The 24279-nt window shown below is 35.4% G+C and overlaps 3 protein-coding genes and 1 non-coding gene across 4 annotated transcripts; 1 reads left to right on the top strand and 3 right to left on the bottom strand.

The window, feature by feature from the left end:
* Positions 1-124: 124 nt before the first annotated feature.
* On the bottom strand, positions 125-195 carry TRNAG-CCC (transfer RNA glycine (anticodon CCC)). Its single transcript has one exon. It is a non-coding gene; the product is annotated as a tRNA-Gly (tRNA).
* A 3222-nt stretch (positions 196-3417) lies between these two features.
* Positions 3418-13055, top strand: LOC100263393 (glutamine-dependent NAD(+) synthetase). The gene is made up of 14 exons (XM_002263738.4): positions 3418-4547; positions 4779-4987; positions 6123-6428; positions 7029-7252; positions 7446-7549; positions 8524-8661; positions 8897-9065; positions 9861-9996; positions 10749-10887; positions 11130-11306; positions 11632-11799; positions 12090-12185; positions 12302-12430; positions 12532-13055. The coding sequence occupies exons 2-14, from the start codon at positions 4794-4796 to the stop codon at positions 12724-12726; spliced, it is 2175 nt and encodes a 724-aa protein (XP_002263774.1). The 5' UTR covers positions 3418-4547; positions 4779-4793; the 3' UTR covers positions 12727-13055.
* Positions 13056-13672: 617 nt separating this feature from the next.
* LOC100251379 (luminal-binding protein 5) lies at positions 13673-17760 on the bottom strand. Its single transcript, XM_002263287.4, has 8 exons — positions 17540-17760; positions 16211-16478; positions 15905-16119; positions 15533-15775; positions 14935-15414; positions 14686-14840; positions 14513-14595; positions 13673-14421 (listed from the first exon to the last, which is right to left on the bottom strand). Exons 1-8 carry the CDS (start codon positions 17595-17597, stop codon positions 13920-13922), a joined length of 2004 nt encoding a protein of 667 aa, XP_002263323.1. The 5' UTR covers positions 17598-17760; the 3' UTR covers positions 13673-13919.
* Positions 17761-18340: 580 nt separating this feature from the next.
* On the bottom strand, positions 18341-23069 carry LOC100854404 (uncharacterized). Its single transcript, XM_010661452.3, has 4 exons — positions 22866-23069; positions 22192-22294; positions 20531-20714; positions 18341-18649 (listed from the first exon to the last, which is right to left on the bottom strand). Exons 1-4 carry the CDS (start codon positions 22941-22943, stop codon positions 18571-18573), a joined length of 444 nt encoding a protein of 147 aa, XP_010659754.1. The 5' UTR covers positions 22944-23069; the 3' UTR covers positions 18341-18570.
* Between the last annotated feature and the right edge of the window lie 1210 nt (positions 23070-24279).

Here is a 24279-nt window from a genome sequence, read left to right as displayed (position 1 = left end):
AGGGAAAAGGCAGTAAAGATAAGATAATTCACAGGGAAAAGGTCGTAAAGATAAGATAACCATCCTCTTTAGGTGTAAGATAAGGGAAAAGGCCGTAAAGATAAGAGAAAAAGGCCGTAAATCATGCGCATCCGGGGAATCGAACCCCGGTCAGTACCGTGGGAGGGTACTATGATACCACTACACTAGATGCGCTTGATGTCGGCAGATGCTGGCAAGATATTTTTGTTCAAATAAGGAGGACTTCAAACGACCGCCTCACGTGGGCACCTAGCCGCAGCGAACCGAAGCCGCTGGCCGTGTGTAAGTATGCACTGAATACACGACGTCGTTTTAGGATCTATAGTCACAAAAATCAAAACTCAAACGTCATTGTTCACCATTGAACTGAACTGCATCCTAATTATTACCAAAAACAACATTACTCATTGATCTAGACTTTACACATGATTAAACAAACATTCACTGTAATAATCATATAATAATTTAACATTTCCTTCTCCATAGTACATAGTTTGAAATCTAAACTTTTTCTCAGTATATATTGTGTACAGTATCATAGTTTAATGCTAAGTCCTAAATGAGCAAAACGGACTTTAGATTTTTTCCGAGCAATCTGCGCTTCACTCAGAAAACTCAAAACACTTGAAGTTGCTAATTCGCAGTCTTCCTAATCTGCACGCTCCTTCCAACAAATCAGCATGAGTATGCAGCGTCGAATTATATACAACCTGGCTCTCTTCTCTTTCAAATGACCACCCTTTGGCACCCGAAAAACTTTTCCTCGCCTTTTCTTAGAAGAAGCCGTAGCAGCGAATTCCGTGGACTCCCCACCTTTCTTCTCCTCCGCCTTCCCCTCCATGTGTGTTGCCTCCACTTTTGCTTCCTGGATTCTCTCTATATATATAGAAAGGAGTTGGGATTTGGGAGTTACTACTTGCTAGGGAGTGATGTTTTGTTTCGGTTATGTTTGGGATGATGAGTAAAGTAATGGTGGAATTGGAGTGAAGACTGGTCTTTGCTGGGGTGTTAGGGTCCGGGGTTTTAGGTTGGTTGTCTCCTGGAAACCAAACCCCCATGAGTCATCTGCTTCCAAGATTTATTGCCAAAAGGACAAAACACCATTCTCAGCCGTTGATTTTCTGTTTTGTTGTTTTTGAAAAACAGAGAAGAGCACCCCACATTTCCCCCCTTGGAGCAGCTTTTTCCCATAATAAAATTCCATTCCAACATATTAATAGATGGCAAAAACATGTCTGATGATGGTAGGACATCACCTTCTCTTCCCATGAAGGAAGTGTTTTTATCCTTTGTAACATACTTTTCTTTTGTTCGACAGGAAGAATAATTCTGTGGGAAATGCCCATCGGCCCCGCCCCCCAAATGTATTTCCATAATCTCGACCATTGCATCAAGATTCAAGACACAGAAACCACACTCAAAAAGTACAAAAATAATAAAGACTTTTTCTTTTTATAATGTCACGATTTGTGATCCACCGTCACTTATCCGATATAGTCTTGAAATTTAGTAAAGTAAAAAGACCCAAATAATGCTTTATATTTGAAATTTGTGCAGAAAATCGATTTTCCTTTTTTTTTTCTTTTTTTTCTTTTGTGTGTTGGTGCCTAAAAATTGAAATCTTGGAATGGTGTCGTTATCGAATGGAAGGCTCAAGGCACGGCTGTATATCGAGACACACGATTTAGGGGTGTGTCGGCGGTGGCATTAGGCATATTTGTCTAAGCTCCGTCTCTAGTCTCCATGCCACTTTATCAATTGGAGAGTTCTTTCCCCTTTCTTATTTTGGAAAATAATTCTAAATTATATATATATACTTAATATAAAAACTTAAGGGGGTAAGGTCTCATCAGTGACCTTTAATAATCAATCATTTATACATGTGTATAATTAAATTATACTGAAAAACATTAAGGTGTTATTCATTGCACTTTTTATGTCAGTCATTATGTGTAATGAAATTTAAGTTATTAAATAAGAGTACAAATAAATTACACAATGATAGGTATTAAGGTATAAAACCTCAAAACTTGAGTTATATTCGTGATATCATTTGATTAATATGTTTTTTTATTGGGGGTGTAACTTAGATAGATTGACCCTATCCATCCTAATGTTTGGATGGGTTGAAGCAATTTGAGCTAGGCTTTCACAACCTAAGCTTAATTTTGGTTGGGTTCGGATCAAAGTTCGAATAACCTAAGTTTAACCTGAACTCAATTTAATATTTTTATAAAATTTATAATATTTATTATCCTATATGATAATATTCATTTTATTTAAAAAAAATAACAAATTATAATTATATTATATATATTTTTTCATTTAAAAGAAAACATATAAGTTTATTTTATTTTTATATCATACACTTTTTTATTTTTAAAAAAATATATAAAGTTTATTTTTATTTTTTATTATTATCTCGAATTTTTGTATTATTTATTATTTAAATTTTAATCTACATATATATATATATATATATATATATATATATATATATATATATATATATATATATATATATATATAATTAAAAGCCACTATTTATGGATTTTGAATCATGTAATCCAATTAATTTGATCAAGCCAAGTGTAATCCAATTAATCCAAATCTAATCTAATCGATTAAAACTTAATAAGTTTATAAAAATGAGATTGGGTTGGACTTGAGTTGAGTACATCGAGTTAGATTGGTTATTTCTTAATTTGAATTGGACTTGAATTAGTTAACAACTTAATCAACTTGTCCAAGTTGCAAACCTACTTTTTATAGAATATATTATAATTATAATATAGGAGAAGTTGAAAACTATCAAAGATAATAATTAAAAAATAAAAAGGTTTAAATTATTTTTCAAATATTTAAAGAGTTTATTTTTTTTTCACCAAAATTAGAAATTCAAGGTTTATTTAAATACATTTTTTATTTTTAAAAATATAAATTTGTTTATGAAAAAGTTAGAAACTCTTAGTTTTATCTTTTATATAATATATAAGAATTTTTAGAGGCATTAGTTTTAAAAAAATTAATTAAAAAATAATGGTATTTAAAAACTTTGTATATCTTAAATTTAAATTTTTTTAAAAGTACTTTTTAAGAATATAAGTTATTTATATTTAGTAAATAGAAACCATTGCTATTTTTTATTTTTATATTTTTAAAAATAGAAAATAAATTCAAATTTAGATATTAATTTGAATTTATTTTTGAATGATATATAATAATTTAATAAAATTCACCTTCTTGATTTGAAATTTTATCAATTAATTTCCTTGTTTTGAGCGAGGAAATGTGACTTAAAATAACAAATGCGAGTTAAAACCCTAACCCTAATATTTGAGGAAGGGAAGTTTGATGTTAGAAGCAAAATCTTCCTCCAATAGTAATAGGCCACGTAACTTATCAGAATTTATATATATATAAAATAATATTATATAAGTCGTTTACACTTTCCCATGTTTCGTCTTCAATCAGAAGTTAGGGTTAGGGTTAGGGTTTTGTTTCAATTTCAGAAGCTCCTGTGACGATACCTGTTATATCGAGTGCTTATGTCGTTCCAATTTCTGAAATATTTTCAATTGTGTGGAACTGAAGAGACATCTGAGGAGCTCATCTCATAATCCCTCTTCTTCTTCTTCATTTATTTTATTTTTTAACGTTATCACAGTGTGCCACTGCTTGAAAACGTTTCTGAGTTGATTGATTTGATTCTCTAAATTTCACCTCGGTCTTCCTTTGAAATGCTGTTTCAGGGAGGTTTTCTGCCATGAAGCAACATTTTGATTTCTCTTTTCTTTGGAGTTTTTCTCTTTAGATCGATTGTGATCATCCTCAGTCTCTTCTGCTTTTTGAAAGTAAAAAATCTGATTTTTTTTCCAGAGTCAGGAAAATCCTTCCAGAATGCTTTCCATTGGTGCTGGTGGTGATTTTCTGAGTGGATAAACCATGGGAAAAGCTTGAGATTTATACTGTTGGATGGATCATTTACCAAAAATCAGTTTCTGAAAGCAGGTTGTTTCCAAAACAAAATATAGTTTTGAGAACTAAAAACTGAAAAAACAGATTTTTTTCTCGAGCTTGAGATGGGAGGGATCATTTGCCTTAATGATTTTTTGGGAACATGAGAATGCCATTCCACTTCGAACGCGTCATTCCTCGGTTCCTATAAATTGAGGGATGGGAAGACTATCGTTTGACTTTCAATATTCAAGCAATCCTGATTTGACACGTATTTGCAACTTTCTTTAGGGGGTAATTTTGTCTAGGTCGTACCACCAGACGTGTGGAATAAATTCTAAACCTGAGCCCCCGTCGCATACGATATTTGATAATTTCGTCAAGGTCGTCAATTCTAAACCTAAGCCCCCGTCGCACACGATACTTCACGTACATCTGGGTGCACGGGCAAGTGTGCAACAGCAACCAGAATGTGCCACGTTCCAAACCCAGAGCTATAAATTTTCCCTTCGTTCGTCCCATTCCGGAGAGAATTTTGGAGTCTCAGTCGCTTTGAGCCTTACGAAAGGGTGAGTCCTGTCCTAAAATCTTATAATCCTCTGTTTGGCTGCCGAGAAATCTTAGGAAAATGAGTAGGAAATGAGAATTTGCCATCCATACAAAAGCTGTATGGTTAAGATTCGATACTTTCTTATCTTTTATTTTTCTCATGGATTCTGAACAGCCAAACAGACTGTATTTGAAGCGTTTTGTGATTTTACTGTAATTTTGACTGAGATATGAGTATGATTTAAATGCAGATAGAGAGAGTCGAGATGAGGCTGTTGAAAGTGGCCACATGCAACCTAAATCAATGGGCGATGGATTTTGATGGTAATTTGAAGAACATTAAGGAGTCTATTTGTAGGGCTAAGGAGGCTGGGGCAGTGATTAGACTTGGTCCTGAGCTCGAGGTTACGGGCTATGGTTGCGAGGACCATTTCCTGGAACTGGACACCATTACTCATGCGTGAGTTTTGAAATTTTGAAATTTTTATGGTCTTTTCTTTTGATTTTTTTTAGATTCTTTAATAGCATAGTCCAGAAGTTGAAATTGAAATTGGTTATTTCTTTTGACATTTTTTTTGGATTATTTAATTGCATGGCCCAAACGAAAAATGCAAAATGGAGAGAAATGCTAACCTAATGGTGGCTTATGTATTAATATGCATTGGCAATTAGTTTGTGGAATTTTTTGGTATCAATTATTTCAGCTACTTTTTTATTTGACAATGCAGTTTTCCTATCTTGTTCATGCATCTCATGTGACAAGTGGCACTATTTAATTTGGTCAACTCTTGAACTTTTGAGAGCTTGTGTAACAAATCACTCACTTTCATTGCCAATTATGCTACTTTACATGTATCTGCTGTTCAATGCGATCTTTATTTGCTCTAAGTTAGCCAATTTTGAACTCACGACAATTTGTGAGTGGCCTAGCCAACAAGGTGCCCAGTTGGTTAAGGCGAATGCTGGGATGTGTGGTAAGGCCCACCATCCTGGGTCTAAGTCTTGCCGCTTGAATGCCCTGAATTAATTTGGTGCTGGTTGTTATGGACACAGTCACCACCTTGAGGTTTGGGTCCCATGGGGACTCCAAAGGGCTCTAACATGGAACGTCCCTCAGTTATCAAAAATATATGGCAATTTGTGAGTGGCCTAGAATTTGCCTTAATAGAAATCCAATTTCCAATATATTTTAATTTTTCTTTTAGAAAACTCCCCTATAACTCAACTTATCTGAGGACATGAAATAGCAGTTTCATTGGTTATTTTACCTGTGCTCTTGAAAGTCACATGTAGCACTTGCACAGGTCCTGTCTCTGTACTACTTCTACCAAAAGAGGGCACTTTATGGTTTCAAAGAACAGCTGCTTTCTACTTTATGTTGGTACTTATTGTGATGTCCAAATACAACACCATTGACTCATGGGCGTTTAAGTCATGTAAAATACAAGAGACTTGTTAAGTTTTGATGTGATATCCAAATACTATTATCTTTGCAAGAGCTGAGATTGAAAATGCTTCTTATTAAAGATCTAAGAATCCAGATAGTGACAATATTTTATCTTCCATGAATAACACTTTGGGTAATTCTCTTGCAGATGGGAATGTTTAAAAGAGATTTTAGTTGGTGATTGGACCGATGGCATATTCTGCAGCATTGGTATGCCTGTCATCAAAGAATCGGCACGTTACAACTGTCAAGTCTTATGTTTAAACAGAAAAATTGTCATGATACGCCCAAAGATGTGGCTTGCAAACAATGGCAATTACAGGGAACTCCGATGGTTCACAACATGGAAGCAAAAAGACGAGCTTGAGGACTTTCAGCTTCCTAGTGAAATTGCTGAGGCTTTGTCACAGAAATCAGTACCTTTTGGCTATGGATACGTTCGGTTCTTAGACACGTAATCAACAACATTTCTAGTTCTTTTTCCTGTTAGTTTAATTCATTTCTATAATGATTTTATATTACCTGTTGCTGTTAGACTCAAGTCACTCAACTAAAAGAAAATTTCAGTATTGCAAGTAAATGGGACAGAAAGTTCCATTCCTGGAACCTTCCTTTTTTAAATCACATATGAGTAGTTTTATAAGCAGAAACATTAGTTTAATTGGGTTTCTACAAATGTGATGATGCTGTTAGTGCTCACATATCAAAATTTGATATTGTGTAATGCTTTTATCAGAGTGTTTTTATTTTTCCCATTGAAGGGTGTTCAATATATGCGTACTCTGTATTCATGGAAAGATAGCTTTCATTCCCCCAAGTTATCATATTTACTTACCCCATGTGCATAAGAGGTTTCTCACGACCGGTCTTGTCATTATAACATCCATAGGGTGCACACGTATGGGTTTTGCCTGGGGTTACTAAGCTCATGTGCATATCATGATAACATTAAAAATATACATCATTATATTCTCTAGGTATTGAAAGTTTGGGGATTTGTCACTTTTGGCTTTTTGGTGAGCTGCTAATTTTTAAGCTTTTATATCCTTATCAGAGCTGTTGCTGTTGAAACCTGTGAAGAGCTTTTTACTGCTATGGCTCCTCATGCTGAGCTTCAATTGAATGGCGTTGAAGTGTTTATGAATGCCAGTGGAAGCCACCACCAACTGCGAAAGCTTGATCTTCGAGTTCAAGCTTTTATTGGTGCTACTCATACTATTGGAGGGGTTTACATGTACAGTAATCAGCAAGGATGTGATGGTGGTCGGCTTTATTATGGTAATAACATGCTTTTAGTTGACTAATGTTTGTTGACTTATATGTTTCCAGCTCTCCATTTTACTAGCCTATATACGTTATAGGTTTTGTTTAATCTATTTCTTTTTAAAGAAGTTTTTTGTTTGTTAAATGAACCCATATTTTATATGGAGAAAGTGTTGTTATAATGTGGTTAATCGTGCATTTGGTGCAGATGGATGTTCTTGCATTGTTGTCAATGGAAATATGGTTGCTCAAGGCTCACAATTTTCTTTGAAGGATGTTGAGGTTGTAGTTGCACAAGTAGATTTAGATGCGGTAAGATATAATTCTGCATACTGAACATTGTGTGTCTTTTTTCTTCTTTTTTGGGTTTATGAGCTCGAAGATTTTTTTCCCTCCCCTGCTGATGCTACTGCAGTATATTTGCTTTTGACTTCACTGAAGCATCTAAATACTTTAGATGTCTTTAAGCTTTCAAGTTTTTCTTTTTCCTCCCTCATCGATGCTACTGCATACTGTCTTTGTTTCAAAGTTTGCTGAAGCTTCCAAATAGCTTATACATCTTGTCCTTCCTTTTTATTGAATTTTGTTTTTTCCAGCTACCTTCATTGCGAAAATTTCCTCCAGGTGTGACAAGAAAATAATTATGTTAATCATGTTTGCTTTTGGTCTGTAATTTGTTTTCAAATCTTACTTCTTTCCCTGGCTTGTTTAATGTTGTCTTTTCATGATCCTGCAGTATGCTTTTAATTGTTTTCATTTTAATCTTTATATTAGGCCTCCACTTTGGAATGCTAAATTTTATAGCATTAAACTTATGCCATATACAGGTAGATGGTCATCCTATTGTTTTCTTACCTATATATCATTGTTGTATTAGATTGCAACATATGTCAAGCAATGATTCTTGCTGCATTTAGAAACCTTTATATATATATATAGAGAGAGAGAGAGAGACCCAGATCTATTTAGAGGAAGGTGGAAGTTTTATTGGAACTGCAGGAAATGTTAGAACATGTATTTGCTTATGTAACTCCAAATGTCACCCAAAAAAAATTGTGGACAGGAGAAATTTAGCAAATGGAGGTAGCTATTTCATATTTTCATTCTTTATTTGTGGTGAATGTGTACTTGTAAGTGTTAGTAGTGCTTTAATAAGTTTGCCCATACAAGCAGCAGGGCAGGTATTCCAAAACATACTCAATTTGCTAAATTGGGATTCTTCTATTTTATATTTTTCATGTTTTATTTTTATTCTTAACTCTTTTATCTTCTTTGCTTTGTTGCAGGTTGCTAGTTTTAGAGGATCTATAAGTAGTTTTCAGGAGCAAGCAAGTTCTTCCCGACCCAAAGTTTCATCAGTAGCAGTACCTGTCAGCCTTTGTCAGCCTTTTAACCTGAAAATGTCCCTTTCTGGCCCACTTAAGGTAAATTCTTGGCTGGGTGAGGATTGTTGAAACCAGTATTTGATGGCAATAACAAACTCTTAATATCTACTTTCTGATTTCTTGGTAAAGCACCTAGCTTTTTCTAGCTTGCAGATTAACAACTTCATCCCCTTGTGCCTTGAACATAATGAACGAATTATAAGCTGTGTCATCTTAGTAATATCTATTAGACAGTTGTCAACCTTTCTAACTTAAACATGATATTTATCTTTAGGTTAAGTATCACTTACCTGAAGAGGAAATAGCCTTTGGACCCAGTTGCTGGCTATGGGACTATTTAAGAAGAAGTGGAGCTTCTGGTTTTTTGCTTCCTCTTTCTGGTGGTGCAGATAGCTCCTCTGTTGCTGCGATTGTTGGCTGCATGTGCCAGCTTGTTGTAAAAGGTTAGTTTTATGAAGGCTAACGTATTGTTGCAGTGTTTCGGTTATTCATTCTGGTATAACTCTGTTTCCAATTAACCCTATACTTTAATTACTGTCATGCCTGCTTGCTGCAGTTTTTGATAAATAATAAGTTTTTAGCAAGATGGGTGGATGAATTTCTGTTTCCCTGTCTCGTGTACCAGTGGCAGGCATTTAAATTACTGTGAGCCACTAATGTGGTTTGTTGCTTAAAATGAATGTGGTGATTGTTAGCCACCCAATTCCATTGCCCATGATCTAATCCGAGAGTGTTCAAAAGGCTCACCCAATTAATCAGATGTCCATGGGCCACCCTCCACCAGCTAGGGTTAAACTTCCCTCCCTCTGCCTGTCTGGTTAATTGGATTAGTAAAGAGATCTATCACTCTATATTGTTCATAGCCTGAAAGTTTGGTTCTACTAAGCCTAATCTTTTGATTGGATAATTTTTTTTGGTAGGATCTTCTTATTATTGGGTTTCTTTGATCAGTGTTTATTTACTTGGTCTGAAAAATCTGCCTTGTTATTTATTTACCAAAATATACCTTGGGAAGGATATTCGGGCATCTGATCAGAGCATAGATGTCGGGATGTGGCCCTTGATAGAACTGAATAAGAAAAAAAGGGTATTTATAAAGATGATACCAACTAGTTGGAATAAGAATTTGTAAAGATTTCAGGAAGAATAGCACTTTTTTATCTTATGAATGTGAACCAAATATCCTGGTAATATTCTGTGAATATAATCATTGTTTGGTGATGTATATGTGCATGCAGAAATTGCAGAGGGGGATGAACAAGTCAAAGCAGATGCAATTCGAATTGGACAGTATACTGACGGACAATTTCCCACTGACAGCAAAGAATTTGCAAAACGCATTTTTTACACTGTGTTCATGGGATCTGAGAATAGGTGGGTATATAACTCCCATATCCTCTTTCTGTAATCGTGTTACACTGACTCTCACATCTCCTGACAACAATGAAGATTGTAGCTTCTCATTTTAAAAGTTTGCTTCTGTGTTGGTCTGACGGTGAAGAGAATTTCATTGTTGCAAAGTATAATCATATTGTATGAAATCTGGAGTTTCATTTTTTTATTTTCTTTTGAAATCAATTACATGTGTTGGATGCTGTACGAATTGTCGGTTTGCCATCAAGACCATTCAGGCTCTGGCCACTCCTTGTTTGGGTCAAGATTTTAAAATTCTGTGATTCCTTTTTCCTGAAAATTGAGTGTCGGGATTTTCTTTTCACTCATCTGGATTTTTAAAATTTCTTTTTTCCAATTAGAAGTTTTTTACCAGATAGCTATAATTTGACCAATCAATGAATCTCATAAGGATAAGACTAGTTAAGCTGGGCAATGGTGGTTGGTCAATGTAAATCATTGTGCATTTGTGCTGTTTAGAAGCCATATCCTGAAACATTTTGTAATAGGTCTTCAAGAAGGGAACTGGTGTTTGCTTTCTCATAACTGCTAGGTTGATGAAAAGGTTTTGAGATATTAACCAATTTACATTTTGATAATTTCCAGATTGCACTGAAACTTTTTTAAGAAGTTCATTGAGTTTCAATTTAAGAGGTTTTTCTTTTTGCAATTTCTAGTGCTTAAAAGCTCTTAACAGTGTAAACCAGTCCACTAACAAGATCTGTTCCTTGCAGTTCTGAAGCCACAAGAAAACGAGCAAAGGTTTTAGCAGAGGAGATTGGCTCATGGCATCTTGATATTTGCATAGATGGTGTCATTACTGCCCTGCTTTCTTTGTTTCAAACTCTCACCGGAAAGAGACCACGCTATAAGGTAAAGAAGAGGGAAAATATTGTTGGGACTTTCACATTATCAACCAATACCAAGGTTGTCACTTTGCACTATTCATGATAATTTAGACCATCAATTAGATCGTTACATCAGATGGAACTATATTTTTTGAGGAAATATAACTTAACCTTTTGGTAGTCATTTTTTTTCTTGTGGCTAGTTAGGAGATTATGTTGCTGGTAGTCATTTTTGAATGATTGTTCAAGCTGGTTTTCCTTTCACAGGTAGATGGGGGATCAAACATCGAGAACTTAGGGTTGCAAAACATTCAAGCTCGAATCCGAATGGTGCTTGCCTTTATGTTAGCATCACTCATGCCTTGGGTTCATAACAAAGCAGGGTTTTACCTAGTTTTGGGTAGTGCCAATGTGGATGAAGCATTGCGTGGTTACCTGACAAAGGTAGTGTACAGTTCTCATATATGGTTGGACTCAAATTTTGGGTTCACTGTTAGATCAGGTTTTCCAATTTTTGGAAAAAAAAAAAAAAGAAGCTACTTTTCTATGTAAGTAACATTAACCATAATCCTTTTTAGTGGGCTCTCAAATGTTGTATTTAGTTCAATTTTTGTAAGTTCTGGCTCAGCCTATTCAGGGTCCAATATTTGTAAACAAATGAGTTAGTCGTGGGCTTTTCCTCATTCTATATAATGTGGTTTAACCAATAGGTCAATTGTTTATTAGATGATTTCCTCACAAGGACTTACATTTTATCATTTTCTTCCAGTATGATTGCAGCTCAGCAGATATAAATCCAATAGGAGGTATCAGTAAGCAGGATCTTCGGGGATTTCTGCAATGGGCTGCAGTGCATCTTGGATACCCATCCTTAGCAGAAATTGAAGCAGCTCCACCCACTGCTGAACTGGAGCCCATACGAGCCAACTACAGCCAGGTATCGTTTCACTGCTTCTATTCATGTCACACTTAGTAAACTCTCATCTCCAAACGTTCTCAAACCATATCAATAACAATGGAGAATTTTCTGTTTCTGCACATTGCATGTCTATTCCAATTTGCTTATTCAAGTGTCTCTTTTCTTTCTGTTTCCTTTTCTTTCTTAGAATTCTGCGGCCTTTATATTCATTTAAAATTTCAAATTGATGGCATTTTTTGGCTATAACTAGAGGTGAAGTCGTAGTTCTAGTGAAATGCAAGTCTAATGCTATATTCCGTTTTAAACAGTTGGATGAAGTTGACATGGGAATGACATATGAGGAACTCTCAGTCTATGGAAGGTTGCGCAAGATTTTCCACTGTGGTCCTGTATCCATGTTTAAGGTCTGTTCAGAATTCCTTAGTAACATATCAGGAGTGACTATATTAGACACCATTTTTTGTCTAAGTTTCTACGGGCAAAAAAAGAGTGAAACTCATGGCCTTTTTCCTTGTTTCAGAATCTCTGCTACAAATGGGGTGGAAGATTAACTCCATCTGAGGTGGCCGAGAAAGTGAAGCATTTCTTCAAGTACTATTCAATCAACCGACACAAAATGACTGTGTTAACACCAGCCTATCATGCTGAGGTATCTTTTCTTTTACTCCAAAGAGCTGCATTCCCCTAACTCAAAAATTTTCCCTGTTCCCCAAGACAAAAAGTTTATATACCCTATTTGACTTCATGCAGAGTTATTCACCCGAAGACAATAGGTTTGATCTTCGCCAGTTCCTCTACAACGCAAGATGGCCATATCAGTTTCGCAAGATCGACCAACTCGTGAGTGAGCTTGATGCTGATGGAGTTACCATTAAGAAAGAGCTTGGTGGAGGTGGGATGGGAGTTGTGGCGGCAGGCTCAAGCGATCCAAAGGCCGGCCTCTAGTTCTCAAGAGTATAAGAACTGTGAGCTTGCAAGTTTTAGCGCAGCTGGAAGGTTTTATTTATGCATTTTTCTTCCATTTTTAGAGACAGACGACTAAAACACTCAGAAATATAACACCCGAAATTGAATTCATTCATCCGTGTTGTCCTTGGGCATTAATTTCTCAGCGGATGCGATGTGAACTTAAAAACAGTTGCACATTGATATAAGCCAGCTTGGGAAGGGATTTCCAAGCATTAGAACAAACCCATGTACGAATGATGATGTTGAATAATATTTGATTCCTCTTCTTTTATGAAAATATTGATTGGAGTGAATTTTTAACTTAATTTTGTGTATCTGCTTTATTATTTTTTATTGTGTTATTCTTTTCCTTAGTAGTTCTTAGCCAGTTTCCTTCTTTGGCATCCCCTTCCCACATGGCTTGCACGAAGGATGCCAAGCTAAGGGATTCTGTTTCCCCTGTGCGCCATATGTCTAAATTTTTTCTCTATGTGCTTGCTTCATGCGCTCCTCTGGCCGTATATTACGGTAGCTTCACGGCTTCAGTTAGTGTTTAATTTTTTATTTGATGTGTTTACCATCGAGAAGCTGAATTTTGATTTCAAGGCTAGGAAACCACTTCCATTTTCTCATCCAAATTTCTAATTTTGATTCCTTGAATGCTTTTACCATTGACAAATTGAATTTTGATTTAAATAACATTTTTTTTTGGGTCAAATAATATCAAATTTAGGTACTATTTCAAACATTTGGTCCTTATAGCCCTCTTATCACCACATAGAAGGCATGAAGTAATATCCTTAGGCATGAAGTGATTTCTATTTGACGTACTTTAAAAATATTTTATATATATATTTTGATAATAAGTTTGATAGGATGGCCATTGTGTAATAAACGGCGAACAAAAAATTGAAGGGGGCGAATCATCATTGCAATGGGCAGATTTTGTGGGAAGGAAAAATGTAATTTAACATAAAAGATGAAAAATACAAAAGTAATAAAACAAAAAGAGTATCCCTTGAAGTATCTTCACCTCAGACAAAAAGGAGGAGAAAAGAAAAAGGAAGGGAAATTCTTTTCCCTTTACTTCCACCGCTAGAAATATTACATTCTTCATTTTTGCCTAAACCTATCAGCCGCATTTCTCCGCCCGATCTCTCTCCGGAGATTACCTGAACTTCAGAGAATGCTCAAAGTTCATCATGGGAATCATCGTCTTCTCCTCCATCTGACCCAGCACCTGGGGCTCCGCCTGATCTCTGGTAAACAGCTGTGATGATTGGGTTGCAGACAGCTTCCACCTCCTTAAGCTTCTCATCGTAGTCCTCTTTCTCGGCGCTCTGGTTGTCGTCGAGCCACTCAAGGGCCTCCTTCACGGCGGTTTCAATCTTCTCCTTCTCATCAGACTCGAGCTTGTCAGCAAGCTTGTCCTTGTCATTGATCTGGTTCTTCATGTTGTAAACATAGGTCTCCAGGCTGTTGCGGGCATCAATCTTCTCCTTCACCTTCTTGTCTTCCTCTGCAAACTCTTCCGCCTCACGAACCATACGGTCAATCTCCTCCTGGCTCAGGCGGCCCTTGTCATTTGTGATGGTGATCTTCTCTGATTTACCCGTGCCCTTGTCCTCAGCCTTGACATTTAGGATACCATTTGCGTCAACTTCAAACGTGACTTCAATTTGTGGGGTTCCCCTGTTCAACATAGGAATCAGATTATCACATCAATTTCTGCCTACAGTAGGAGTATTTTACAGAAGAGTTGGAGTGGACAGGTTTCGCAAACCTTGGAGCTGGAGGGATTCCATTAAGATCAAATTTCCCGAGCTGTCGGCAGTCCTTTGTGAGACTCCTTTCACCTTCAAAAACCTGATGTTAAGATAGGAGAGAACCCCAGTGAGATTACAACAATTCCAAAACAGAACTTGTAGAACTTGATTGAGGTTTGCATTCAGATACCTGAATGGAGACGGTGGTCTGCTGATCCTGGTAAGTAGTGAAAACTTGAGATTTCTTGGTCGGGATAACAGTGTTCCTAGGAATCAACTTGGTCATCACCCCACCAACGGTTTCAATTCCAAGAGTGAGCGGAGCCACATCCAAGAGAAGAATATCTGCATGGAACAAATATCATATCAAATGTCTACCATTCATCAACACTCGATGCACAACCATCTATCGGTCATTGATAGAGAATGGAAATGATACCTTTGGTCTCATCACCACCCTCTCCACTCAAAATGCTTCCTTGTACAGCAGCACCAAAGGCAACAGCCTCATCTGGGTTCACACCCTTGTTGGGTTCCTTTCCATCAAAGTAGTCCTTGAGGAGTTGTTGAACCTTTGGAATCCTTGTGCTTCCACCAACAAGAACAATTTCATCAATCTGTCTCTTCTCCAATCCAGCATCTTCCATTGCCTTCTTCACAGGTCCCATGGTCTTTCTGAACAAATCATTGTTCAACTCTTCAAACCTGGCACGGGTCAGGGGTTCAGAGAAATCCAAACCATCATAGAGAGATTCAATCTCCACTCGGACTTGGTGCTGGCTACTCAAGGCTCTCTTGGCACGCTCAGCTTCTCTCCTCAGCTTCCCAAGAGCTCTGTTGTCCTTGCTGATGTCCTTTCCGTGCTTCTTCTTAATCAACTTGATAAAGTACTCCATAATCCTCTGGTCAAAATCCTCACCTGCAGGAAAGAATTGAACCTTGAGCATCCACAGTATAATAACTTTCCTCTCGTAAATTTTCTTTCAATGTGCAAAGAGCAAAGATGAAAGAGCATCAGTAGAGAAAAAAATCCTCACCTCCCAAATGAGTGTCTCCATTTGTAGCAAGAACCTCGAAAACACCATTGTCAATAGTCAAGATGCTGACATCGAAGGTTCCACCACCAAGGTCAAAAACAAGGATGTTCTTCTCACCACCCTTCTTGTCCAAACCGTATGCAATAGCTGCAGCAGTTGGCTCATTAATAATTCGTGCAACATTCAGGCCAGCAATAACGCCAGCATCCTTTGTAGCCTGCCTCTGGGCATCATTGAAGTAAGCTGCGGGTTGCATGGAAAGCTAATATGAGTAAAACATCCTAATGAACAAAATGCTAATTCACATTTCAAGAAGAGTGTAAGCGGGCAGTTCAAAACCTCACACGTTATATCTAGAAGAGTGATACTCACCGGGCACAGTAACGACAGCATCCTTGATCTTCTTCCCAAGGAATGCTTCAGCTGTCTCCTTCATCTTAGTCAAAATCATTGCACTGATCTCCTCAGGGCTGAAAACCTTGGTCTCACCATCCTTGATCTTGACTTGAATGTAAGGCTTCCCATCCTTGTTAACAATGTTGTACGGAACAAGCTTCATGTCCTTCTGAACCTCCTTATCTTCAAACCTGTCAAAAGTGATTAAAAGCCTCAGCAAAAAGTTCCTTGCCAACTAATACAATGCATAGACCAAAAGCTTTAGATAGATAGACGTATTACTTTCTTCCAATAAGCCTCTTCACATCAAAGATAGTCCTTTCGGCATTGACAGCCGCCTGGTTCTTCGCAGCCTCACCAATCAGTCTCTCACTGTCAGTGAAGGCAACCCATGAAGGGGTAATACGATTTCCTTGGTCATTTGCTATGATTTCAACATGACCGTTCTTGTAAACACCAACACATGAGTAGGTTGTTCCAAGATCTATCCCGATGACAGTTCCCAACTTGGTTGCTTCCTCTTTTGCAATGGAAATTGCAGCTAGAAATCCTGCAATACAGTTTGGAAATATTAAGACTCAAATAAAGCTCACACAGCCAGCACTTAGAACCATTTTCAGTTCAGGTGATCCAGCTTGTCAGTTCTTTCTGAATTCAAGTGACACAGTACTAAAATTGTAAAAATAAAGTAGATAGAAAAAATAATGCAATATCATGTTGCCGGGTCAATTGCAGAATTAAAAATAGGTTCATGTAACCAAATACACCATAGAGCACAATTCTTCACAGACTAAGAAAAAAAGGAAAGCAAACTTTATCAGTACATTTTGAAAAACTAATATGGAAAGCCTGAGAGATTTGTTTTGAAGAGCTTACATTATTCATCCTAAGTTCCCATCACTTTGTGGGCCAATCAACAAGGCCACAAAGTAATTATGCACAAGCACCCTCAAAATGCATTTGATTAGTTTTGCCCAAAACCACATTACATTCTAAACGATAAAATGGTAACTAACTAAATAACACAAAGCAATTATACCAATTGCTTCTAAGGTGTTTAATCTGTTAAACGACTGACATTCAGATGATCTCCAGCTATTAAAGCATTACTCTTTCCGAAGAGTACAATAAAAGTACCACAAAATACAAGTGAAATGTGTCAAGGTATATCTCAGCCATGATAAAAACTACTACAAAAACTAGATCAAATTTATCGCCCTCGATTAATCAGAATGAGTCCTCAATAACTTCCAGCTGATAGCAAAACAAATACTCGCAATAAAAGAAGAAAAAAATCGCACATTAACAAGTTAGAGCTCGAGAGCCTATAACCTTTATTTTCATCTGATTTCCCGCTAACCAAACGGATCTAACCTAACTTACGCAATATCAAATTTTCAACATAAAATGAAAATACAATACAAAAACTACTCATAAGTCTCATGCACAAGCTCCATACATGCTTTCACTTTCACGTTTTCAAAAGCAGATCTACTTAACGAACCATCAAACCGTTATAAACACACACGTCCACAGATCCACCGCATTTTTTCAATCAAAACGAGTTCAAACAGCGAAATGAAATCAGATCTGCAAAAGATCGACACTCACCGAAACACACGATCGCCGCGACGATCAAAGACCCTCGTCTTCTCCACGAGCTTTCCATGGCTCTCTCTCCGAGGAACGAAAACCAGAAACGATTTGATTCACGGAGAAGAAAGAGAAAATTGGATTGATTGCTTTGTAGAAATAGGATGATTTGCTTTGATTCGAGTCTGACACCCCGAGAAAATGAGATGATCTTATTCCTCCATTTCTCCCCGGGGTTTTATATAGGGCTGTGTCGCATATGGAGTGAGATATGGGAACATGTCATCGATGCTGACGTGGACCAATCAGATCTCGAAGGATGGTGTGGCCATCCAATGGGAGTTCGTCTTGTGTTGGGATGATCTCTGCCGTTGGTTGTCGAGTTGTTCGCGTGTCTTGATCTTGGCCGTCCGTGTTTCTCTCTTATGACCATTTTAGAACTCTACACGTGGTAGGCTTTCGGTGGGGCTTCGAACCCTCCTTTACTGGATTTAAAAGCTTCTAGTTTTTTCCAGAACATGTAATTTTATTTTTTATTTTAATATTTTTTGAAATAATGTCATTTTTTGTTGTCGGAAAGTAAATAAAGCTATTTAAGAAAACACAAAATATATAAATACTTGTTCAGTTAGATTTTTAATTTTCATAAATGGTAACATATTGGACAATTAATGAAAAAATAATAATTAATTAATTAATTTAAAAGCATAAAAAATATTTCCCCATAAATTCCTAATAAAAATATTTGAATGATAACCCACACAATCCAACTCTTCTCGAAACAGATCATCCAAGATAAATGATTACTTTTTAAGCAGGTTTAATAAAAAACATTTTCATTTAACAGGGGATGGAAATGCAAAATATCCCAAGGTAACAAATACATTCGTGAGACCTTTGCACCATCATCCAAACCGATCACAGGACTTGGCTTATGGGAGTTTGAACCCATCTCTTCATCTGGCTTCAGTTTTCTGGTACTTGTGATTAGACCCACATCTTCATCTGGTTTCAGTTTTCGGTTGATACAACATCTTCTAGTTTCAACCTTATTCATTTTGATCTGGATCACTTCCTCTGGTTTCAGTTTTCTGTTTCTTCCGATTAGGAGCCAGCTCTTTACTAGATCTATACACAACGAAAGAATTGAACAAATAAACTAACAAGATAATCATCTGAATCCAAACACTAGCCACGTAAACAATGTCTTAGAACATAAAAATATAGCTAAACATCTATGTAGAAAGTAAAAGATCCCTATACATCTAATTTTGAATTTTCAGAATTAACTCTATCATGTTATCTCATCACTTCAAAATTGGCACCACTCTCACTTCCTGCTAGATTTGTTGGAAATGGGGCAAATTGATGAACATGACCATGTAAATAAAATGGAAACAACAATAATAAATGGAAAGCCTCTGGTCATATATTCAATAGCACATAGCAAGACATTGATCTAGCATACAATTTTTTGCATGTGGTTGGTTGACAGGGAACTAACTCCTAGGCAAGGATTGGTTTACCAACTCCTAGTCAAGGACCATCCTAGCACAGAGCAAGACCTTGATACATGTATGTAGCATGCTAGTGTTAGTGTTTGGGAACAACTTTCTGGCATGTGATTCCTAGTCAAGGACTGCTTTCTTTCCATCCTAGCAAAGTGGGAACCCTGCCTTGATACAATGAGAGAAAAAGAGCTTTTGCTAGTTCACTTTACTATTCAAGACTTCCCCATTGTTGTGAACAAGATCCAACCAAGCTACTATCTTTATTGAGAATAATCCTATTTCATAGGTGTACCAAGCATAAAGAAGATGATTGTCATTTCAGTTGAGATTTGTTAACGCAAAAGCAAATCATTACTCCTTATATTCAATCGGATGATCAACTATCATTCACTTGTAATACCTTTCATGGATTGTCTTCCAAGCTAGGCAAGTTTAACCTCTATGCTCCTACTTAAGGGGGAGTGTTAGAGTTTATTTTATGTTGTAATGTTTTATTAAGAGATATTTATTAGGTATTAGTTATTTGGAGTATTTTTGCAATTTCTATTAATAACATAAATAGGTGGGAAGGAAAAGTCAATTAAGTTGGACAAACTTAAATAGTTAAACCTTTTACACTTTTTTTTCTTCTTTCCCTTTTTTTTTGATAGATAATTTTTTCTTCTTTCCTTTTCCTCTTTGGCATAAAACAGTTAAAATAGCATCAATGACAAGATGCACCATGCATGTTACATAAGATCACAGACCAGGTCCATCAAACCACAAAAGCAGAAACTTACATAAAAGAGTGGAGTAATATGGCTGTGATGTAACAAAACTGAATGAGGTTTTGAGTGATTCTTTTCCATGTATTTAAATGCAAATTTTTGCATTAGAAAATGATGAACCATGCATTCAAGTTCATAGAAATGACAAATTATGCATTCAAGCTTACTGTGTGAACCTAACAGTGACAATCCTTAAACATATACTTCAGCTTGTAGAAAAAGAAAGGAACAGCAACTATGGTGTTCCTAGCGCCAGAAATGTACTGGCACAGGGACGGGCACCAGCATGAGGTACATGAGGTTCCCAACTTGTCAATCAATTTATTGAAAAATGCAGACTACCCTTATGAAGGATGTTTCAAATTTTAAATTTGAATTGCCTAAATGGATGATAGAGTTGCTTGAAAGATAGAACCAAAAGAAGAATTCAAGGGACACTTCGATGAAGTAATGGATTCTAATGAAAATTTGTGTCCTGGGATTGTTGGATCAAAAAATGCTGGAGGCATCTGTTTTTATAGTCCTTTTTTACTTCTATTTTCTTTTTCCTTTTTTTGTTTATTCTGTCCATGGAATTGAACCTGACACCTACCCCACCCCTTGTCAACCCTGCTTCAGGGGCTAAAAACAATTGAATCATCTTTTAAAACCAGTACACCTAACATGAATCATGATTTATTTGTGACCCAAGATATCGTGAAGTTTCAACAGGCCTCAGAGATTCAACTTACCTTTCAGCTGTTCCCCTTTTTGAATTGGTGCAAATGCATGCCTTTAGTTCTTCAGTGCTTATTGTGTCTTTTAGACTACACTTTAATAAATTGCATTCATTTAAAAACTTGTCCAACCCAGCCAAGCCTGGAATAGCTGACAAATCCTTAACCTGTCCTCTTAGATATTCCATCAAAATGAACCCTGCACAAGTTCCCAGAGGGAAAAAACTAATCAGCAAACAAAATTATAAATTGCAACTCTACGTCAAAATGACTCCAGTAAAAAACATAAAGACTGATTAAGCATCAGAAAGAGTATATCACAAATAGAACCTTGATAAAATTAATGCATTTCAAGTATTTGAATAACATGTAAAAACAAACTTTATTCACCCAAAAAGGCAAGAGAGTTCTGCATACTAAACAATAAATGCCTAAGAGAGAGCAGATCTTTACAAGTCATGCAGATGAAAGAGAGCAGAAATCACTAGATGAATTCGCTTCTGTAAAGTTAGTACCTGTTTTACTTATTCACTTTGCATCTCTAATGAACTTTGGATCTTTTCATCATAGTACATTGAGAGAGGGAATTCTGTGACATTAAGAGCACCTCACCTAATTGGATTTTGGTTTTTAAAATCATTTTGAACAATCAATTCAGTACCCCTGTTCAAAGTGGCTTTTGGTCAAGGCTTTGACCAAAAGGTCACCTTCGAACCAAAATGTCCGCCTGGAGTCTGAAGAATCAAAGGCATCAAAGGTTTTTGGAGTATATTTGTCACATGTTATTCTTTTTTCTTTTTTCTTTTTTTTTTTTATAGTTAAATGTTTGCCCCCATTGGGACTTGAACCTGGAACCTTCCACAAGCCCTCCCAACCACTTGAAGCTGACCTTAAGGGCTTGTCACAAGTCATTGTTTTGAAGTATCTTCATTTTAAAAATAAAAAATAAAAGAAACAAAACCATTTTTTTTTTTTTTTTTGTAAAAAAGAAAAGAAAGACATAGGATTTCAAGGTTATGATCGCCTGCTAAAGGGTCTTAAGTCGACCACTATCCTAGGAAGCAAATATATAGATGCCTTAATGACATAGGAAGGGTATCGATTCAGTAAGTGCCAGAGATCAGCAGAAGGAAGCTACCAACATGTCTGTCAGTGAAATGCTTGCCTTTTATTTGATAATCATGGAATCACTTATAAAGGTCATAGATATAGAGTAAAAAATGCTAGTAATCTCGCCCTGACTTGGTAGAGTTTGGGCAATCCACATTAGTTTTCACACCAAGACAATGGACAGATAATAATTATCAGAGCAAGAGTGCTCTTATGGTGACTTACAATTTATTCAAAAGTGGCTATTTGAAAACACTGCAGGATATGATAACACACAGATGGCTTCTTAGTGAGAGATGGGTTAGGTAAGTGATTCTTTGGATGCAAGATTCAGGCATATTATTCATAAAATTCTAAATATTCTTTAACTTCATACCTACATCTTGATAGCCAACATGAGTGCCCTTATCGGAACATATAGGTTAAGGTGCTTGCCTACCAAAATATATATAGCGTGTGTTCAATATCTAAAACTGAATCTGGTTAGTGAAGAAGAAAGATAAACCCATCTAGCATTACTACTAAATGAAATTATTACACTCAAGAACATGGAAAGGAGAGCATACCAAGGGCTCGAAGCATCTTCAAATCAAACTTCTCAGCAAGATCTTCATGACCAATTACTTTTGCACGTCGGAGAACCATCATTTTTAAGCTAATCAGCATATCCTGCCAAAATGCTTAATCTCTGTCATTTGAATTTAAATAGCCTTTCTGCATGCAGAAAACCGAACTGCATTGACAACATAAATAGTCTCCCCCAACAAAAAGAAAACAGAAGCCAAGCACTTCTTAAGAGGTCACCTCTAACAGCAACTTCTCAAACAGTGTTGTACAACTTCCAAATAGAAATCGGTAAAATTTTAAAAAAGGAAAAAAAAAAAAAAAAAAAAGAAATACTGCTACATGCTTGGTTGCCCAGAAAATTGAATCAAAATAAACGATAAAAAGTAAAAATGATTTTCCTTCCTGTAGTTTCGTTCTTTGACAACAACGAACTCAACTATGGTCTAACTCTTAATTGCTTAATTGATTACACCTAGTTTGGTTGCCGAGAAAATTAAATCAACAGAAGAAAAAAAATTTCCCTTTCTAATTTTTCACTGTTTAGGAACATCAAAGTAAACTATTGTGCAATGCTGAATTGATTTATTGGAGCGAAGCAAGAGAATGGGCCACAAATATCCTTTTTGCTTTCCCGGAGTTTCTCAGCAACCAAACAAGTGAAATTTGAACTCACAAGCTCAGAATCGGATAGGGAACATAGCCAATTGACATCTTCGAGTCGATTACTCCCCAAAACTAGTTGAATATCCATATGCTCGGGAGATCCTTGCTTCGATCAATATATCTACTATGTCTTCCAAGAGAAACCCTAATCTGAGTCCTGGCAGAATACCGCGGATCCACCAAAATGGCAAAATGTTTAAAAATGATAGGGCAACATTTGGTCAATTGAAGGATATATTTATCTTTGTTTTTGAGGTAATTTATTTTCTCAATCATTTTCTTAAATTTTAAAAAATTGAATTTGATAAAAAAAAAAAAAAATTTATATGACACGTCACACTATTTTTCTACTTCATCTATAGCCACGTATGCGTCATGTCATTAAAAATATTTTTTTTCATCATTTTAGTTAAAGTCTAGTTAGCAACTGATGTTTCATTTTTGAACTAAAACCTCTTTTGGTAATTGAGGCTTTATTTTTTTAACTGAAATCAAAGTTGCCAATTGAAACTTCATTTTTTAACTAAAACCGCAGTTGTCAAATGAGGCTCCATTTTTTTACTGAAACCTCAATTGGCAACTAAGGTTTCATTTTTGAACTAAAGTCATCGTTGCCAACTAAGGCTTTAGTTAATTTTTTTTAAAATTTAAAATTTAATTAAAAATTATTAAATTACAATTTATGATTAAAATTTTAAAAATATACTTAAATAATAAATTATTTATATTTAAACATAAAAATTGATAAATAAAAGATATTATAAATGGATATTTTATTTATTAATAAATTAATAATCTTAAAATAATAAATTTATGTAACATATAAATAATATATAAAATTGTATAATTTATTAATTTAAGATATTTAATTTGTTATTTTTTAAGATATTAATTTATTTATATTATGATAAATTTATCTTTATCAAAATATTAGTATATTTTTAAGCCGTAGTTGTTAATTGATATTTTACTCTTAAATTTAATTAAAAACTATTAAATTACAATTTATTATTGAAATTAAAAATATATACTTTAATAATAAATTATTTATATTTAAACTTAAGAATCTAGTGTTCCTTCAACAAATATAAATTGATAAATAAAAAAGATATTATAAATGAATATTTTATTTATTAATAAATTAATAATCTTAAAATAACATATAAATAATACATAAAATTGTATAATTTATTAATTTAAGATATTTAATTTTTTGTTTTTTAAGATATTAATTTATTTGTATTATGATAAATTTATCTTTATTGAAATAATAATATACTTTTAAGCAACTGAGATTTTAATTATATTTTTTTTTTACTTTCAAATTTAATTAAAAACTATTAAATTACCATTTATTATTGAAATTAAAAATATATACTTTAATAATAAATTATTTATATTTAAATTTAAGAAACTAGTATTAC

This window comes from Vitis vinifera, chromosome 2, assembly GCF_030704535.1.
Source record: "Vitis vinifera cultivar Pinot Noir 40024 chromosome 2, ASM3070453v1".
Lineage (NCBI taxonomy): Eukaryota > Viridiplantae > Streptophyta > Magnoliopsida > Vitales > Vitaceae > Vitis > Vitis vinifera.
The sequence above is the reverse complement of the archived record's forward strand: the minus strand, read 5'-3'. Positions and strand labels throughout refer to the sequence as shown.

What these genes read in the sequence shown, in the direction of transcription:
- LOC100263393 (XM_002263738.4), top strand. Translation starts at nt 4,794, where the DNA reads ATGAGGCTGTTGAAAGTGGCCACATGCAACCTAAATCAATGGGCGATG. An exon ending in TACGTTCGGTTCTTAGACAC is followed by an intron (nt 6,429 to 7,028) that starts GTAATCAACAAC and finishes TATCCTTATCAG; the next exon opens with AGCTGTTGCTGTTGAAACCT. An exon ending in CACAAGTAGATTTAGATGCG is followed by an intron (nt 7,550 to 8,523) that starts GTAAGATATAAT and finishes GCTTTGTTGCAG; the next exon opens with GTTGCTAGTTTTAGAGGATC.
- LOC100251379 (XM_002263287.4), bottom strand. Translation starts at nt 17,597, where the DNA reads ATGGAAAGCTCGTGGAGAAGACGAGGGTCTTTGATCGTCGCGGCGATC. An exon ending in CGCGGCGATCGTGTGTTTCG is followed by an intron (nt 16,479 to 17,539) that starts GTGAGTGTCGAT and finishes ACTGTATTGCAG; the next exon opens with GATTTCTAGCTGCAATTTCC. An exon ending in AGACCACCGTCTCCATTCAG is followed by an intron (nt 14,596 to 14,685) that starts GTATCTGAATGC and finishes TCTTAACATCAG; the next exon opens with GTTTTTGAAGGTGAAAGGAG.
- LOC100854404 (XM_010661452.3), bottom strand. Translation starts at nt 22,943, where the DNA reads ATGGATATTCAACTAGTTTTGGGGAGTAATCGACTCGAAGATGTCAAT. An exon ending in CCCTATCCGATTCTGAGCTT is followed by an intron (nt 22,295 to 22,865) that starts GTGAGTTCAAAT and finishes GCATTTTGGCAG; the next exon opens with GATATGCTGATTAGCTTAAA. An exon ending in AAAAGGGGAACAGCTGAAAG is followed by an intron (nt 18,650 to 20,530) that starts GTAAGTTGAATC and finishes CGTTGTGTATAG; the next exon opens with ATCTAGTAAAGAGCTGGCTC.